Below are 18,818 nucleotides of genomic sequence, written 5' to 3'. Positions count from 1 at the left end.
ACAAATACAGCTAAAAATGCCAGATATAATGATTTCATTTATATGAAAATGAAAAAAACTAGACAGGACTAAGCTATAGTGACTAGGACTCCATGCTTAGGTGGTAAAATTATAAAGAAAATTAAAGTAGTGCCTGTTCTCAGGTGAGTGTGATCAGGAGCTTGAGCCAGCCCACTTGCAAGGAGAAGAGGAAGGGTCTGCTTTTTTCCTGGCTGTCTTGCTGCCCATCCTATCCTGCTTCTGTGAGGAGTCTTGAGGCTGAGTCTGCTATTGGTCTTGTCACCCAAGCAATAGTCCTTTACTTGTTTCTTCCCTCCCTGATGCTCCTACCTTTGGCAGTCTCCACAAGGATCTACCTCTACTTCCTATTGTGTATACTTGTCAGTCCTGGTTATCACTGATCTCCCGCCCCTGCCCTCCAGTCTAGTTCAAGCCTGGACAGTTACGGTTCACTGACTTGTCTGAGCTAGGCTTCTGAGACTGGGGCTGATAAATACAACAAAGTCAGACTTATAGTTAGTTTTGCAGGTGAGTGAGAGTGTGATGAATAAGAGATGGAACAGAGGGAGTTTCTGGGATGCAGTGATCTAATTCCTGACTTGCATGTTAAATAGGTGTTTGCTTTGTGATAATACATCAAGTTTTACATTTTTGCTTATTGCTCTTTCTGAATGTATGTTATACTTCACAGTAAAAAAGTTTCTTAAAAATAAATTGCTGTTTTTATCAGTAACCTTGATTCTACTAGTAAATGTTTGTATGATAATGAAATTTTAATAATTCGTTTAATATTTGATCTTATAAAATATGAAACATGCAATTCCTCAGTTAAAAATCCATGAAACTGTATATCAGATCAGTTTATAAAAGTATTGTTTCTACGTAATCCTTTTTAGAAAATACGTCTGCTAAGCCAAAACCAAACCAAACCTCTTGCTGTGACCCTATTGCAGAGAGTAGAACTGCCCCATAGGGTTTCCATGGAGCGGCTGGTGATTCAAACTGCCGACCTTTTGGTTAACAGCCAAGTTCTTATCCACTACGCCACCAGGCCCCTATTTCTGCTAAATCACACACACACAAAAGCTTAGATGTTACTTGTCATTTAACCTTGAAAATAACACTTAATTGCAACTGTTTTAGGAGTAGTACATAGTATGTTAAGTTTAATGAAAATTTCTTAAAGAAGGGTCCTTATTCCAAAATTCTTTGTTCTGCAAAAATAATAAAGAACTGACCTTTACCGTCTGTGAAGTTATGTCAGTAAACCAGTGGTTCACAGTCATTTTCTTCTGCTTCCACACTATCTGCACTTTTAATATGTCCTCTGCTTTGGTGACATAGTGGTTAAGAGCTACAGCTGCTAACCAAAAAAAAAACAGTCATTCTTTGGAAACCCTATAGGGCAGTTCTGTTCTGTCCTATAGGGTTCCTATGAGTCATAACTCGACAGCAACAGGTTTTTAAGCTGGTTTACCCTTCATTTGCTGTAAATATTGTTAAGGATAAATAAAGCCATAGTTACACATTTTTATGTTTCTGTTATTATAAGCCACAGGTGTCAAGCTCTCATAACCCCACATCAACAGAAGAACAGCAGTTATATTGGGCCAAAGGTACTGGCTTTGGAACAGGCTCTACAGCTTCTGGCTGGGATGTGGAACAAGCCTTAACTAAACAAAGGCTGGAAGAAGAACATGTTACCTGTCTTTTGCAGGTATATTTGTGAAGTTGGTATGGTCAGTGATAACAGTTAAATTATTTTTTATTTGTACTGATTTTTAAGTAGTGATGATTCAGCCAACTCATCCTTAGCTACTTTTATGCCACTTGTATTCCCAGATCCAGATGCATTTAAGGCACTGCTGGTCAAAGATTATTTTTCCTTCTTTGTAGGTAAAATTTCCCCTTTCAATTAGCTTCTTCGCCAGGAGAAAAATGGAAGGATAAAATAATCCAAAAACTGGAAAATGTACTGTATGTTGCTTCTTCCTAATATCCTTTCAACTTACAGTACAGTATCTGAACTCTGCATTTATTATTACATACATTTTTTATAGATATCTTATTTATATCTTTGTTTCTCACATTTTTTCCTTTTCTAGAATAGGCAATTTGAACTAGTATAGAAGGTCTTTGTGCTACAAAAATGAGAAGGGGAAATGCTTCAACTAATTGGTTGATGTTGGTAAAGCCTGTGAGCCTTATTTTCTGCAATTTTAAAGAAATTCTAGAATAGGGTGAGGGTAGGTTGCTTTACCTGGTGTAAAATTCTAAGATTTTGTCACCCTCCCTCAAAGAGTAAACTGAATCTATTCAATAAAATATGACTATAAATAATATCAGAGTTGCTACTAAGTTTTTGGCTTGTGTTCTTAGGTTGTTTCTTCTATGTGTTTATCCTTTGTGAACAACACTATCATGCTGAGCAGTCAGGGCCTACTCTAGCTCACCCTGCTGACTACACTAATTGTGCAGTAATGGTCCCGAGAAACTAAGATCATCTACCTGTGACACCAAATTGTGTGGTAGATAACAAATCCCACTCCACACACCAGCTGCATCATTTGGAAATCTCAGCGTCCCTTCCCTGTCAAGTTCAGATTCCAGCTGCTCCACGTAGCCCTTCTCCCTTTCATCCCCTTCCACCCAGTGCCAGGTCAGTGGGTACCAATTGCAAGTTCATGAGTCTGCATGACTACCTCTACTTCACACCTGGTAGCCCACATGACTCCCTCGACTTCAGTTTGGCTGGCTCACCCTGCTCTTTTGGGTTCGACAATTTACTGGAACGGCTCACAGAGCTCACAGGAGAAACCATACCTGTGGTAACAGCTTTATTGTAACAAAAAAGGGTACAAATGAGATGCATAAGGTGATCTCTTATGCATAGATCTGGAAAAGGTCACAGTGCAGAGCTTCCATGTCCCAAAGAAGACACGCTACCTTATGCAAACCTTTCCTCTGTCCAAGCCAGAAGATCCCTGAGCCTCTGTCTTCCAAGGCCTTTATTGGTCTCATCACATAGCCATGATAAATTGCATTATGCATTATGAGGCTTAGTAAATATCGGACCCCCATGTGGTCCTCAGGCCTCTCTGTCCTCAGGCTTCTCAAAACCACAGCCAAAGACCAAATTCCTTTTTCAAGGTGATTCCACACCTTGCACATGGAAAATACATCATTTTCTTTTGGAAAATTTGAACCAAAAAATGCCTTAATTTTGAAAACATAAAGCACGAGTTCAAATTATATGCTTTTGGTATTCAGATTGATTATCTAACATAATACAGGCCTTTAATGTACATAAAGCTAAATTCTGATTTTAATGCAATGATTTTTATTTTCAGGTTCTTGCAAGTTATATAAACCCTGTGAGTGGTGCAGTAAATGGAGAAGCTCAGTCATCTCAAGAGAGTAGAGGACAGAACAATAATGCCCTTCCTTCTGTGCTTCTTGAACTTCTCAGTCAGTCCTGCCTTATCCCAGCCATGTCATCTTATCTACGAAATGATTCAGGTACATCACATTGTAATTAATCCTCTGAAATATCTTTGTGGGTGAGTTTTTTTTTTTTTTTTTTACATTTATCAGTTTTGCTTACATTTTAGTATCAGTTTAACTTAAAAAATTGAATTTTTGATGTTACTCTTCCCTAGTATTTGTAGGTGTGAGTTTGATAGATTTATATTTTTTAATTCTCTTCAGAAAATTTATTTCTAAAAATTTCTTAAGGGATTTTTTGCCCTTTAATTTAGCACTATGTAGCAACTTGTTGTAGAATACAAAATAAAAGTTTTCATAATTCCTTTGGCTTCACCTGTGAAAGCACATTTATTGATTTTAATAACCTGTAGCTGAAAATGCTAAGACAAAAGCCAGAAACTGCATGAAAATATTCTAATCTGGATACCATTGATTAAACTTCTGTTTTTTTTTTTTTTGTTTTAATTGTGGTAAAAGATGTGTAATTCAGTGACATAAATTACATTCACCCTGTTATACAACCATCACCAGTATCCATTTTCAGATGTTTTTTATCCTTGTAAACAGAAACGCAGTACCCCTTAAACAGTAATTCTCCATTTCTCCTATTTGTGGAGTGTTTTTACCCTGAAAGTGTGTTGGATATTGGCAAATGCATTTTCTGCATTGATTGAGATGATCATATGGTTTTTTGTCTTGTTAATGTGATACATTGATTGATTTTCATATGTTGAAGCACATTTGCACTCCTTGGGTAAACCCCACTTGATGATGGTGTAAAATCCTGTTGTATTCAGTTTGCTAATACTTCGTGGTAAAGTTTTACATCTGTATTTTAAAGTATACTGGCCTGTAGTTTTCTTTCCTTAACAATGCCTTTGTATGGCCTTAGTATCAGGGTAATGCTGTCCTTGCAGAATGATTTAGGTAATATTCCTTACTCTTCTATTTTTCAGAAGAGTTTAAGAAGCATTGGTGTCAGTTCTTAAAAGGTTTGATGGAATTCCCCAGTGAAGCCGTCTGTTCTAGGACTTTGTTGGGAGGTTTTTAATTACTGATTGAATCTCTTCAATTGTTACGAGTATGTTGAGATTTTCTGTTTCTCCTTGAGTCATTTCAGTTAGTTTGTGTGTTTTTAGAAATTTGTCCGTTTCATCTAGGTTGTCCAATTTGTTGGCACACAGTTCATAGTATTCTCATAATCTTTTTATTTTTCTAGAATTGGTGGTAATATCTCCCACTTTCTGACTTTATTTTCTTTGTCTAGCTAAAGATTCATCAATTTTTTTTGATCTTTTCAAAGAACCAACTTTTGGTTTCGTTGATGCTGTTTTTCTATTCTCTGTTCCATTTATTTGTGTTCTGCTCTTTGTTATTTCCTTCCTTCTGGTAACTTTAGGTTTAGTTTGCCCTTGTTTTTCTAGTTCCTCAAGTTGTAAAGTTATGTTGTTAATTGAAGATCTTTTTTTAATGTAGATTTTATTTGTATGTTTTCCTCTGAGTACTGCCTTTGCTGCATCTTGTATGCTTTGCTTTCATTTTCATTCATTTCTAAGTATTTTCTGATTTCCGTTTTGATTTCTTTGGCGCATTGGTTGCTTACTAGTGTATTGATTAATTTCCGCCCACTAACATAACTACTAACATAATTAAATATAACATAATTACCTATAGGGTCGCTATGAGTCGGAATCGACTCGACAGCACTGGGTTTTTTTGTCTGGGTGACATAATTACCAGTTTTCCTTCTGTTATTCGTTTCTAGTTTTATTCTGTTGTAGTTGAAGATACTCTGTAGGATTTCAGTCTTTTTAAATTTATTGAGACTTATCTTGTGACCTAGAATATAGTCTGTGTGCACTGGCAAGAGTGTATTGTGCCATTAGGTGGAATAACTGTATAAATCTATTAGTTCTAGTTGTTTTATAGTGTTATTCAATTGTCTGTTTTCTTTTTGATCTTTTTTGCTAGATTTTCTGTTCGTTATTAGAAGTGCTGTATTGAAGTTTCTAGCCATTATTGTAGAACTGTCTATTTCTCCCTTCAAATCTGTCAGTGTTTGCTTCATATATTTTGGGGCTCTTGTATTAGGTGCATAGATATTTATAATTGTATCTTCTTAATTAGTTGACCCTTTTGTCAGTATATAAAGCCTTTGCGCCTATTACTTAAGTTTAAAAAAAAATTTTTGTTTGGTAAACATAGTCACAGCAAAACATACATCAGTTCTATTTCTACGTGTACAATTCAGTGATGTTGGTTACATTCTTCAGTGTCCTTTCTCGATATCCTATTCTAAGTTTTTTCACCATCATCGACACTTGCTGCCCCCTAGGCACCTCGTCTAACCTTTTAAGTTGCTGTTGTCATTTCGATCTCGTATAGATAATTCTTTAAAAGAATGCAATGCTTAAAGCAGACATTCTTTTCTGATTAAGCTAAACAGTTGTTTGGTGTAAAGATGACTTTACGGGATAGTTTCAGTTCAAGGTTTAAAGGTTTCCTCAGGGCAATAGTTTTGGGGGAGTCATACAGCCTCAGTGGTTCCAGGACATCTAGATTCCTTGAGAATTTGAAGTTCTGCTGCATTTCTCCCTCTTTTGATCAGGATTCTTCCATAGAATCTTTCATCAAATCATTCAGTAATGGTAGCTGGACACTATACAGTTCTGGTCTCATGGCAGAGGAGGCAGTTGTTCATAGAGGCAACTGGACACAGATTCCACTGCTGAAAGAGATTAAAGAAGACTATAAATAGATGGAAAGGCATTCCATGTTCATGGATTGGAAGACTTAATATACTCAAGGTATCAGCACTACCCAAAGTGACCTATAGATTCAACACAATCTGAATCAAAATTCCAAAATTTTTTACAGAAGTGAAAAAACTAATCCTCAGCTTTATATGGAAAAGCAAGAGGCTCCTAATGGTCAAAGCAATTTTGAAGAACAAAAAATTAGGAAACCCCAGACTTCCCAAATTCAAAACATACTACACAGCTAGAATAATCAGAACAGCATAGTACTGCTTTAATGATAGATGCTTAGACCAGTGAAATAAAATTTAGAACTCAGAAATGAATCCATACATCTGTGGTCAGCTGATTTTCAACAAGGATTCTAAGTCCATTCAATGGAGAAGGAATAGTCTTTTTAACAAATGGTGCTAGCATAATTGGATTTCCACATATGGAAAAATGAAGCAAGATCTGTATTTCCCACCATACACAAAATCTTTTGATTTAACTTAAAGTCTATTTTGTCTGATATTAAAATAGCTATCCCAGCTCTCTCTTGGTTACTTTTTACATGTACTATGGTTTTCTGTCCTTTCACTTTCAACCTAATTATATCTTTAGGTCTAAAGTGTGTCTCTTGTAGGCAGCATGTAGAAGGATCATGTTTTTATTCATTCTGCCATTCTCTACCTTTTGATTGGAGAATTCAGACCATTTACATTTAATTACTGATAAGACAGACTTTTGCCATTTTGCTAATGGTTTTTTGTGGGACATACCTTTTTTGTTCCACGTTTTCTCCAATACTGCCTTTTTGTTTTTAATTGATTTTTTGTAGTGAAGTGTTTTGATTCCCTTCTTCTTTCATATATATTTTTTTAGATATTTTCATGTCGTTACCATGGGGATTACATTTGGCATCCTAAAAATTAACAACCTAGTTTAAATTGATACCAGCTTATCTTCAATACCATACAAAAATTCTATTCCTATACCGCTTCTCTCCCCCATTTATGTTGTTGTTTATATACACCTTTATATATCATTTGTCCAGTAACACATACATAGATTTTATGCATTTGTCGTTATAAAGCATGTAGGAATAACAAATTGCCAACCACCGATACCTTAAAATTGGCCCTGTGTTTGCCCTGTTTTCTAGCCTCCTTTCCTTTCCCTCTGAAAGACTCACTTTAACATCTTCTTGTATGGTAGGTTTAGTGGTAACGAACTCCTGCAGTTTTTGTTTATCTGGGAATGTCTTTTGCTCTGATTATTGAAGGACAGATTTGCTGGGTATAGAATTCTTGGTTGACAGTTCTAAACTTCAGCACTTTAAATATGTCATTCCACTGCCTTCTGGATACTAATGTTTCTGAAGAGAAATCGCCAACAAATCTTATTGTGGATCCTTTGTATGTGATAATTTCCCTCACTTTTGCTGCTACTTTATAAAATTAAAAGTGGGTATTACATTTTGGTTGCTTCAAAATTGGGTTACTGAAGATCACAAAAAATATCTTTAATATTCTCAGTTGAAAAAGGAGATACAATGCCGTTTACTTTTACTGTCTGAATTAGTCGCTATTCACATAAGTGGACATTGTGGTTTAAGAGTGTGTTTGTGTGTGTTAGTAAGTAAACTGTGATTTTTGTAAGAGTATGGAACTATCTCATAACTATTAGTAGCATAATGTGTAATTTGCAGTTTGACCTTTGTGACTTAAACTGTTTTCTTGGATATAAGAAACTTCTTTGCCCAGGGTTTAGATTAACCTGCTTGAACCTGATACTTTGTCCAATGTTATGATTTCAAATGTTACATTTACATTTGAATGTGGCAACAAATATTTACTTTGAAGTAATACTTTAAGATAAATTAATATAAAATTATTAATTTAGTTATGGAAAGTCAGATAACTGGCAGTGCAGCCACTTAAATGATACTTTCAATAATCAGAGGAAATTATTCTGGAATTTGGGGTGTATTATGACCTTTAGTTTGTGAGAAACAAGATACATAAGTATGTTCTTTAGAATATTATAAATAGGAATTTTTTCAGGAAAATATAGCTTGCATAATATATATGTAAATGTAAGTTACTAAAATAAGTAGTTATCAACTGTGGTTAAAATGTTACTCATTAAATTTTTAAGTGGAATTTAAAAATCTGAACAAACTATCTTATGAAATCCTTCCTAGAATTTAGTAGCATTCCAATTCTAGGAAATGAATCTATAAATAGTCTAAAGTCCATGTTCCAGTTTTGTTGTTTCTCTTTTATATAATGCCATAATACATACATGGCAATTTATTTGAGGAGGTTTTGGGGTATAAAATCCAGTCTAGGATCTTTTATTTCCTTCTCATATCTCTTTGTTGTTGTTATTGTTAGGTGACATTGAGCCAGTTCCAACTCATAGCAACCCTGTGTACAACAGGAGAGAACACTGCTTGGCCCTGTGCCAGCCTCACAGTCGTTGTTAGGTTCGAGCCCATTGTTGCAGCCACTCTGTCAGCCCATCTCGTTGAGGGTAGTCTTTTTTTCACTGACCCTCTACTTTACCAAACATGATGTCCTTCTCCAGAGACTGATCCCTCCTGATAACACGTCCAAAGTATGAGAGACGAAGTCCCTCCATCCTTGCTTCTAAGGAGCATTCTGGCTGTACTTCTTCCGGACAGATTTGTTCGTTCTTCTGGCAGTCCATGGTATATTCAATATCGTTCGCCAACACTAGGGTTCAGAGGCGTCAGTTCTTCTTCAGTCTTCCTTATTCATTGTCCAGCTTTCACATGATATGAGGTGAAAATACCTCATATAAAAATACCATGGCTTGGGTCAGGTGCACCTTAATCTTCAAGGTGATATCTTTGCCTTTTAACACTTTAAAGAGTTTAACTTATCTCCTTAGCCTCCTTTATATGGTGTACTTCTCGGCTTTTTTTCTTTGACGATACTGACATTTTTAACAGAATACAAATCATTTCTTTTTTAATATCCCTCAAGTTGGTTTTTAAGTGTGAGAGCAATGTTATTTAATTTTGCTTGAGACATTATATTTAAAGGATGGTTTGCATACATTGCTCGCAGATGATACAGAAAAACGTAAATTGTATTTGGTTCCTTCAAAATAATGTACTAGACTCTTCCGAGCGCTCCGTAAAATAGTGTGTATTTTCTTTTTTATTAATGCTTTTAAAATGATGGGTGGGCAAAGCAAAAAATAAACATACAAGAGTTTAAAAGTAAATATTAAGTAAAAAAAATTTTTATTTAAAATTTTAACAATGAATGTGCTTTATATTTTATTCTCCCTCCCCCCTTTAGTTTTCAGTGCAAGGATTGGTCTACTATTAACCTATAACTGTTGAGTGTGGTTTCTTGCTCCCTCCTTCCCTCTTTTGCCCGTCTTTTCTGGCACCGTCCCAGTACAAGTTAGGTATTTTGTAATCTTTATGAAGTTTTATTCTCAATGACAAAGACTTACTATGTGAATAACAAAATCTGCTCCGTAGTTCTTACAGTAAAACCTTCAAGTTCTCTTAACAGAGTGGTTACCCTGTAGCCAGTAACTAGTTTTATTTTTATAGAAATAGAAAAATTGGCCTAAAAAAAAAAAGTAATACACTGGCCATAAGGATCAACATAATTGCACATAAAATTGATCTTTTAGCTCTAATCATCTTTGAACCTAAGAGAAAAAGAAAATCTTGTCAGTTACAAAATTATTACCAAGTAGAGGGAACATGTAAGTTCCTTAGGGAAAAAGACAGCCTTTTCCTTATTGACTTCTAATTCAGTAACTAGACACCCTGATTCTATCCTCTAACAACCATCTTACTTGTCACATGTGAATGGCTTTGCCACTATTTAAATAATCTGTTATATTTAGGCCTTTAATTTCCTAAATTTTAAAATTATTGCATGCTGTTATGAACATTTATATATCTAGAGCTTTATACACATTTAAGATTGTTAGGATAAATTCTTACTATTTCTTTTTTGTGTGTGCACTCTGTTTTTAGTCTCTGTCTTTGATTATTGATATTTTTAAGTTCTTTTTAAGACTTAAAAAGATTCACTCTTTTTCTATAATAAGCAAATGCGTTTTCCCAGATTTTCAATTTTTTAAACATTTTTGAAAAAGTCGAAGTATAATTTTCATGGAAACAAATTGATGAATCTTTTTTATACTTTCTTCCTTTAATATCTCAAAAATTATTGAGTAAATGCCCAGAAATTTCATGTAGCTATTTTTCTCATTGGCTTTCGATAAATGCCTAAAATATAACAGTAGAATATAAATTGAAAATCTGTGACTCAAAATTCTTTGTTGAAAGTCTAAATAGTGACCATATTAATTAGAGGCTTTCTGATAATGATTCAAAGAAGGGTAATGATGACTCCAAAGAAAATTGTAGAATAAAAATAAGAGGTCAGTTTCCACACTATATTTGGATATCCTACACAGTGTCATAAAGTAAAAAATATATGTACTCCTTGGTGTATTATCCCCTACCCCCCTTTTTTTCCCCAAAATATTTTTTCAACAAATATTTGTGGTTGTTTTTCTTTCTTGTATCTTCCAGGAAAGACCTTTCTTTGATATTGTTTGACGTCTCTGGCCCTCTCCCTCAGGTTAACATTTCTTTTTCCTTCTTCCATTCAAAATTTCCCAAGCCCTTCGTATCCCTTTACTTCTTGCTTTTTTAGTATATTTCCCCATAATACTAGCATGTATCATATGTGGAGAATCAAGGGTAGGAGGAAGTCTTTTACGTGAGAGATATTTGATTAAAAGCTGGGATTAACATTTTACATTCAAAACAAAATTCCATAGTATGTTTAATGTCAAAATTTTGGATGTTCCAATGAACTCAGTTCATTTGATAATGTAAAATGAAATTGTCAAGGTCTAAAACTTAACACAGTAGAATCATATTTATAATTATAGTTTTTAAATAGTTACATGGCTGTTGTAAATGACTACTTAAGTATTGTAAATACATTGAATAATTTTAAATGTTCATTTCTGAGATATAGTCTCATGTAAAAACTTTTTAGCCCTTAAAAGTATTTACATTACAGTGTTAGTAATAATAGTAAGTAAAATTCATATAGAATATTGTCATGTTTGAATGAATAGTGGAATCTTTAATTATTGCCATTGAATGAGTGGAAAACTATTGCTAAAAGTTTGATGGAGAGTACAAAACAATATTTTGTTTTGAGGGAGGTAGGAATAGGAGACAACACAAAGGCAATCACTTTGTCACTATTTGTCTTTTTTTTTTTTTTTTTTTACATTTCACCCTCTTTCCGGTATGCTTAATATGGAAGGTGAAAGCACTTTTAAGCATCTATAATTTTTTTTATACTTTGAAGAAAGATTTAAAAAAAAAAATAGAACAAAGAGAAACAAAGAATCAAAAATGCAGAGTAGAAACAGCCTGAAATATCTATCTGTAAGGGTCACCTGGTTAAATTATGATATATTTATAGAATAGAACAAATTTCAGGATTTAAAAGTGTTAGAGAGTATAACGTGACAAGGAGTCGTCAGTTAACAGTGATGATAAACCAAGTACTATTTTTTTTTTTTTTTAATATAAAGCTAGAAATTGATTCAGACTTTCAAAATTAAGGAAAGATTATTAAAATGAGAAACCTTTTGTAAGTTCCAGTTTACAATTTTAAGTATATTGCTATTGTAACATTTTTTGGTGATGTTCTTGAAGAAACTCTGGTGATGCTTTTATCGTTCTATATGTTATATTGTTATTGAGAAGATACCTACAGATTTCATATACCTGTTTTTCTCATTAACTTTCAATAAGCACTTGAAGTGTAACATTAGAATTCAAATTGAAAATCTGTGATTCAAAGTTCTTTTGAAAATCTAAATAGTGACCATATTAATTAGAGGCTTTCTGATAATGATTCAAAGAAAGGTAATGATTCCAAAGAAAAATTATAGAATAAAAATAAAATAAGAGATCGATTTCCACACCATATTTGGAAATTCTACACAGTGTCACTTAAAGACAATATAAACTTTTATCTTGTTTTGCAACTACTTATCTAATCAGAGGAGGTATGTCCATAGTGCTTCTCAAGGAATCTGGTTTTGGTGTCTTGTTTTCTTATATTTTCCTTCCTCATTTCTCACTTTGTCTTTTTTTCTTTCTTCTTTTGCCCATCCTCAAATTCCTATATGTCTCTTCTTTCTTCTTTTGCCCCCTCCTTTTCCTAATGGAAGAACCAGAAACAAACAAACCGTTGCCATCTAATCAACTCAGACTCATAGTGACCTGGTAGGACAGAGTAAAACTGCCCCGTGTGGTTTCCAAGGCTATAATCTTTAAGGAAGCAGACTGCCACATCTTTCTCCGGCAGAGTAGCTGGTTGGTGAGAACCTCTGACCTTTCAATTAGCACCAGAGTACTTAACCTCTGCACCACGAGAGCTCCTTCAAAACAAAATTAGAAGCCACTAATGATCGAATAGTGCTTCTTCAGTTATGTTTGCAACTAATATAAACTTTGTTTTGTTCGACATTGCAAAAGCCCTTAGCTTCCTTTAAGCTTCATACTGACACCTTGCCTTTTTTGTTTTACTTACTCTTATTGATGAAATTTTTCAGTTTTTATCTTTGCCTTATGCTTTTGAACTATTCTTAAGAAATTACTAGAATATTGTATTGACCTGATTTTGTTTCTTATCTTTTACATTTGAACAATAATGCTCTTATCTCAATTGCTATTTAAGGGTGATAAAATAGGAAATAATAAACCAGTCACTCTCTAAGTGCAAGAATATCTTTGGTAGTTGGTTTAGAATTAAGTGACATATGGAAGGCTTCTACAGCCTTAAGAATCTTGAAATGTAATAGTGAAATAATTTGTTTTCGTATGCCGTCAAGTCGATTTTCTACTCATGGTCACCCCATGTGACAGAGTAGAACTGCCCCGTAGGGTTTTCTAGATTGTAATCTTAACTGAAGCCGATCACCAGGTCCTTGTCCCGTGGAGCCACTGTCTGGGTTCAGACCACCAGCCTTTCTCCCTTAGCAGCCAAGTGCTTAACTGTTGCACCACCAGGGCTTTTTATTATTCATTAAGGAAGTTAAAGATCAAAAGCATAAAGGGCATCAAAATTTTAGCACATATGTATTGAATTTGCCATGTTTAGGGCAGGATTTTTTCCTTTTAGTATATTAAACATTAGTTGTTAAGCCATGATTAGAAATTTTGAATATGTGAATTCTTTTCATTGTTGTTTGTCCAGGATACTATACTAGAATAAAAAATTGACAAAGACATTAGGAGAGCCGGGTTACACTTTATTTCTGCTGCTCATTAGCAAAGTGACTTACAGTAAGTCAGGGACCTTATATAAATTGATAAGACCAGCAGAGCTAGTTTTGGATTTTTTAGTAATTTGCCAATCTTCCCTGAACCATCTATAGAGAAAGAGATTTGCAGGAGGTTCAATATAAAGAGCCCTGGTGGCACAGTTGTTAAGCACTCACCTGCTAACCAGGCCAGCAGTTTGAACCCACTAGCTACTCCTTGGGAGAAAGATTCAGCAACCTGCTTCTGTAATGATTTACACCCTTTAGAACAGAATTAATAAGAATGTTGACACGTTGTGAAAAATGTAATCAGTGTCACTGAATAATTTGTGTACAGATTGTTAAATGGGAAGCGAATTTGCTGTGAAAACTCTCATCAAAAACACAGTAAAATATTACTTAAGAAAAAAGATTTGCAGTTTCAGAAACCCTGTGGGTCAGTTCTACTCTGTCCTGTAGGGTTGCTGTGGGGCGGAATTCCACTTGATGATCATGGATTTGTTTTTTGTTTTTATCTCTTAATAGTTTCACATAGATATTTATAAGTCAACTTGCTTTTTTCTTTTTTTTCTTTCTTTCTCCTTAGTGTAAGGAGCCCTGGTGGCGTAGAGGTTAAGTGCTATGGCTGCTAACCAAAAGGTCCGCAATACAAATCCACCAGCCATTCCTTACTGTGGTCCCACTCTTATTTCTAGGAATCTGTTAATACTTTTTGTTTCTTTCGAAGTGACTTTTATCGTGGAGCTTTAGTGCAGAGTTTGAAACTAACCAGTGGAGGGGATGCTTTTGAAAGTCTTATTTCTAAAGAAGAACTGCCCCATGAGGTTTTCTAAGTTGTAATCTTTATGGAAGCAGCTCTAAAGAAATAAGACTGGAATGACTCATTCTACTGTTATGTATTATTTGGCTAATTTGATATAAAATTATCTGTCCTTAAGTGAATTTGTTGTTGTTGTTAGATGCCATCGAGTCGATTCTGACTCAAAGAGACCCTATACACAACAGAACAAGACACTGCCCGGTCCTGAGCCATCCTTACAATCGTTGTTATGCTTGAGCTCATTGTTCCAGCCACTGTGTCAGTCCACCTCGTTGAGGGTCTTCCTCTTTTCTGCTGACCCTGTACTCTGCCAAGCATGATGTCCTTCTCCAGGGACTGATCCCTCCTGACGATATGTGCAAAGTATGCAAGACGCAGTCTTGCCATCCATGCCTCAAAGGAGCACTCTGGCTGTACTTCTTCCAAGACAGATTTGTTCGATCTTCTGGCAGTCCATGGTGCATTCAATGTTCTTCGCCAACACCACAATTCAAAGGCGTCAGTTCTTCCATCTTCCTTATTCATTGTCCGGCTTTCACATGCATATGATGCAATTGAAAATACCATAGCTTGGGTTAGGCACACCTTAGTCTTCAAGGTGACATCTTTGCTCTTGAACACTTTGAAGAGGTCCTTTGTAGCAGATTTACCCAATGCAATGCGTCTTTTGATTTCTTGACTGCTGCTTCCATGGCTGTTGATTGTGGATCCAAGTAAAATGAAATCCTTGACAACGTCAGTCGTTTCTCCCTTTATCATGATGTTACTCATTGGTCCAGTTGTGAGTATTTTTGTTTTCTTTATGTTGAGGTGCAATCCACACTGAAGGCTGTGGTCTTTGATCTTCATTAGTAAGTGCTTCAAGTCCTCTTCACTTTCAGCAAGCAAGGTTGTGTCATCTGCATAACTCAGGTTGTTAATGAGTCTTCCTCCAATCTTGATGCCCTGTTCTTCTTTGTATAGTCCAGCTTCTTGTATTATTTGCTCAGCCTACAGATTGTATAGGTGTGGTGAGAGAGAGAATACAACCCTGACGCACACCTTTCCTGACTTTAAACCAATCAGTATCCCCTTGTTCTGTCTGAACAACTGCCTCTTGCTCTATGTAAAGGTTCCTCATGAGCACAATTAAGTGTTCTGGAATTCCCACTCTTCGCAATGTTATCCGTAATTTGTTATGATCTACACAGTCAAATGCCTTTGCATAGTCAGTAAAACACAGATAAACATCCTTCTGGTATTCTCTGCTTTCAACCAGGATCCATCTGACATCAGGAATGGTATCTCTGGTTCCACATCCTCTTCTGAAACTGGCCTGAATTTCTGGCAGTTCCCTGTCGATATATTGTTGCAGCCGTTTTTTGAATGACCTTCAGCAGAATTTTGCTTGCGTATGATATTGTTCTATGATTTCCACATTTGGTTGGATCACGTATCTTGGGCATGTATAAATATGGATGTCTTCCAGTCAGTTGGCCAGGAAGCTGTCTTCCATATTTCTTGGCATAGATGAGTGAGCACCTCCAGTGCTGCATCTGTTTATTGAAACATCTCAATTGATATTCCATCAATTCCTGGAGCCTTGTTTTTCGCCAGTGCCTTCAGAGCAGCTTGGACTTCTTCCTTCACTACCATCAGTTCCTGATCATATGCCACCTCTTGAAATGGTTAAATATCAACTAATTCTTTTTGGTATAATGACTGTGTATATTCCTTCCATCTTCTTTGGATGCTTCCTGCATCGTTTAATATTTTCCCATAGAATCCTTCGTTATTGCAACTTGAGGCTTGAATTTATCTTCAGTTCTTTCAGCTTGAGAAACGCCGAGCGTGTTCTTCCCTTTTGGTTTTCCATCTCCAGCTCTTTGCACATTCATTATAATACTTTATTTTGTCTTTTTGAGAGGCCCTTTAAAATCTTCTGTTCATTTCTTTTACTTCATCAATTCTTTTGCTTTAGCTGCTCGATGTTCAAGAGCAAGTTTCAGAGTCTCCTCTGACATCCATCTTGGTCTTTTCTTTCTTTCCTGTCTTTTCAGTGACCTCTTGCTTTCTTCATGGATGATGTCCTTGGTGTCATTCCACAACTCATCTGGTCTTCAGTCACTAGTGTTCAGTGCGTCAAGTCTGTTCTTCAGATGGTCTCTAAATTCAGGTGGGATGTATTCAAGGTCATGTTTTGGCTCTCGTGGACTTGTTCTGATTTTCTTCAGTTTCAGCTTGAACTTGTATATGAGGAATTGATGGTCTGTTCCACAGTCAGCCCCTGGCCTTGTTCTGACTGATGATATTGAGCTTTTCCATCGTCTTTTTCTATACATGTAGTCAATTTGATTTCTTTGTGTTCCATCTGGCAAGGTTCATGTGTATGGTCGCCATTTACTTTGGTGAAAGAAGGTGTTTGCAATGAAGAAGTCGTTGGTCTTGCAAAATTCTATCATTTGATTTCCGGCATTCATTCTGTCACCAAGGCCATATTTTCCGACTACTGATCCTTTTTCTTTGTTTCCAACTTTCGCATTCCAATCGCCAGTAATCGTCAATGCCTCTTGACTGCGTGTTCGATCAATTTCAGACTGCAGCAGCTGATAAAAATCTTCTGTTTCTTCATCTTTGGCCCTAGAGGTTGGTGCGTAAATTTGAATAATAGTCGTATTAACTGGTCTTTCTTGTAGGCATATGGATATTATTCTATCACTGACAACGTTATACTTCAGGATAGATCTTGAAACGTTCTTTTTGACGATGAATGCAACTCCATTCCTCTTCGAGTTGTCATTCCCAGCATAGTAGACTATATGATTGTCTGATTCAAAGTGGCCAATACCAGTCCATTTCAGTGCACTAATGCCTAGGATATCAATGTTTATGCATTGCATTTCATTTTTGACGATTTCCAATTTTCCTAGATTCATACTTTGTACAGTCCAGGTTCCGATTATTAATGGATGTTTGCAGCTGTTTCTTCTCATTTTGAGTTGTGCCACATCAGCAAATGAATGTCCCGAAAGCTTTACTGCATCCACGTCATTAAGCTTGACTCTACTTTGAGGAGGCAGCTCTTCCCCAGTCATGTTCTGAGTGCCTTCCAACGTGGGGGGCTCATCTTCCAGCACTATATCAGACAGTGTTCTGCTGCTGTTCATAAGGTTTTCACTGGTTAATGCTTTTCAAAAGTAGGCTGCCGGGTCCTTCTTCCTAGTCTGTCTTAGTCTGGAAGTTCACCTGAAACATTTCCTCCATGGGTGACCCTGCTGGTATCTGAATACCCATGGCATAGCTTCCAGCATCACAGCAACACACAAGCCCCCACAGTAGAACAAACTGACATACACGTGGGGGTTAAGTGAATTAAGGTAGTCTAAAATATATCATTCATTATTTTTTGCCAGAGGTTAGGTTCTCTTGATTTCAAAATCAATTTTTTTTTAAATAAGGTACTCTATTTGATAATTTCTAGCAGGGATTTTTCATAACGTAATAGTAGCTTCCCGACTACAACGTTTTCATATATAGACCTCTTTTTGTAATCCTGAAAATGGATAGAGAGGCAAGTTTAATTTAAATATGTAAAGGAGTAGAGAAATTTTTTGAAATGTTTGGTTTGGTAGCATCACAGCAGCAATATAGAAGTCTTCATATTTTAACTAAATAGATTTGTCAAGTAGTTTTGTCTGGTAGTTTCTTCAGAATTACAGTGACTGAATTAATTAGAGCATGGTTCAAAGTATTTTTAACAATCACTTAACATGGATTAATAAATTTGAAGTTAAAGTGATAATTTTTGCTATAGCTATAAAATAAAGAGATCTGATAGTAATCTTACTTGATTTTTGTGAATCAGGTAAGATTTGATTAACACAAAATATGTAACATAGCTATGAGTGGAACAACTATATGTAACAAACTTAGTAATTTTAAAAATAGAATTTTCTCCCAAGAACTTATCAGTTCAGTAAACCAACTCTATAGGATAATAGTATGAAAAATAGTGTAAAAATTAAAAAAAATTTAAAACAGTAAATTTGAAACCACAGCTTCAAGATAGGTAATCAAAACAAGTAACTGAATTTTACAATTAGGATATTTTATTTTCATCCTTCTTAAATATAATTATAAAAAACAATATAAAGAAAGAAGGTGGTTATTTCTTTCAAGATTTTACTTAAGTAGACAGAAAAATCCTCATCACAAAGGATGTATTCGTTGATACAAGCTGCCATGCTAACCAGGATCGTTTTTTTTCCTCTAGGCTCTGTCACGGTTGTATTTATACTGTTTGGTAAGCCTGCAGTAACTGCTCTGGCCAGTAGATGGAGTTTGTGTTTTATTGCTTGAGGAACTGGGTAAAAATAAATGAATGTGAGCTTACAGATAGGTAGAATGTTGTTTTTTAGAGCCTCTCACCCTTACCC

General features: G+C 35.5%; 1 protein-coding gene across 10 annotated transcripts in view; it reads left to right on the top strand.

Moving 5' to 3' along the window:
• The window catches only part of BIRC6 (baculoviral IAP repeat containing 6), a 383,808-nt gene that overhangs the window by 237,340 nt on the left and 127,650 nt on the right, over window positions 1–18,818 (top strand). For all 10 annotated transcript variants that reach the window (XR_007515526.1, XM_049870389.1, XM_049870387.1 and 7 more), the window contains 2 exons: window positions 1,553–1,717; window positions 3,351–3,519. Coding sequence is in view for 9 of the 10 variants with exons in the window: in XM_049870389.1 (XP_049726346.1) it covers window positions 1,553–1,717; window positions 3,351–3,519 (334 nt within the window). In the remaining variant the exon portion in view is untranslated. The remainder of the gene's footprint in view (window positions 1–1,552; window positions 1,718–3,350; window positions 3,520–18,818) is intronic.

Source organism: Elephas maximus, chromosome 26 (assembly GCF_024166365.1).
Source record: "Elephas maximus indicus isolate mEleMax1 chromosome 26, mEleMax1 primary haplotype, whole genome shotgun sequence".
Classification (NCBI taxonomy): Eukaryota; Metazoa; Chordata; class Mammalia; order Proboscidea; family Elephantidae; genus Elephas; species Elephas maximus.
Note: the sequence above shows the minus strand (reverse complement) of the source record. Positions and strands in the feature narration are given on the sequence as shown.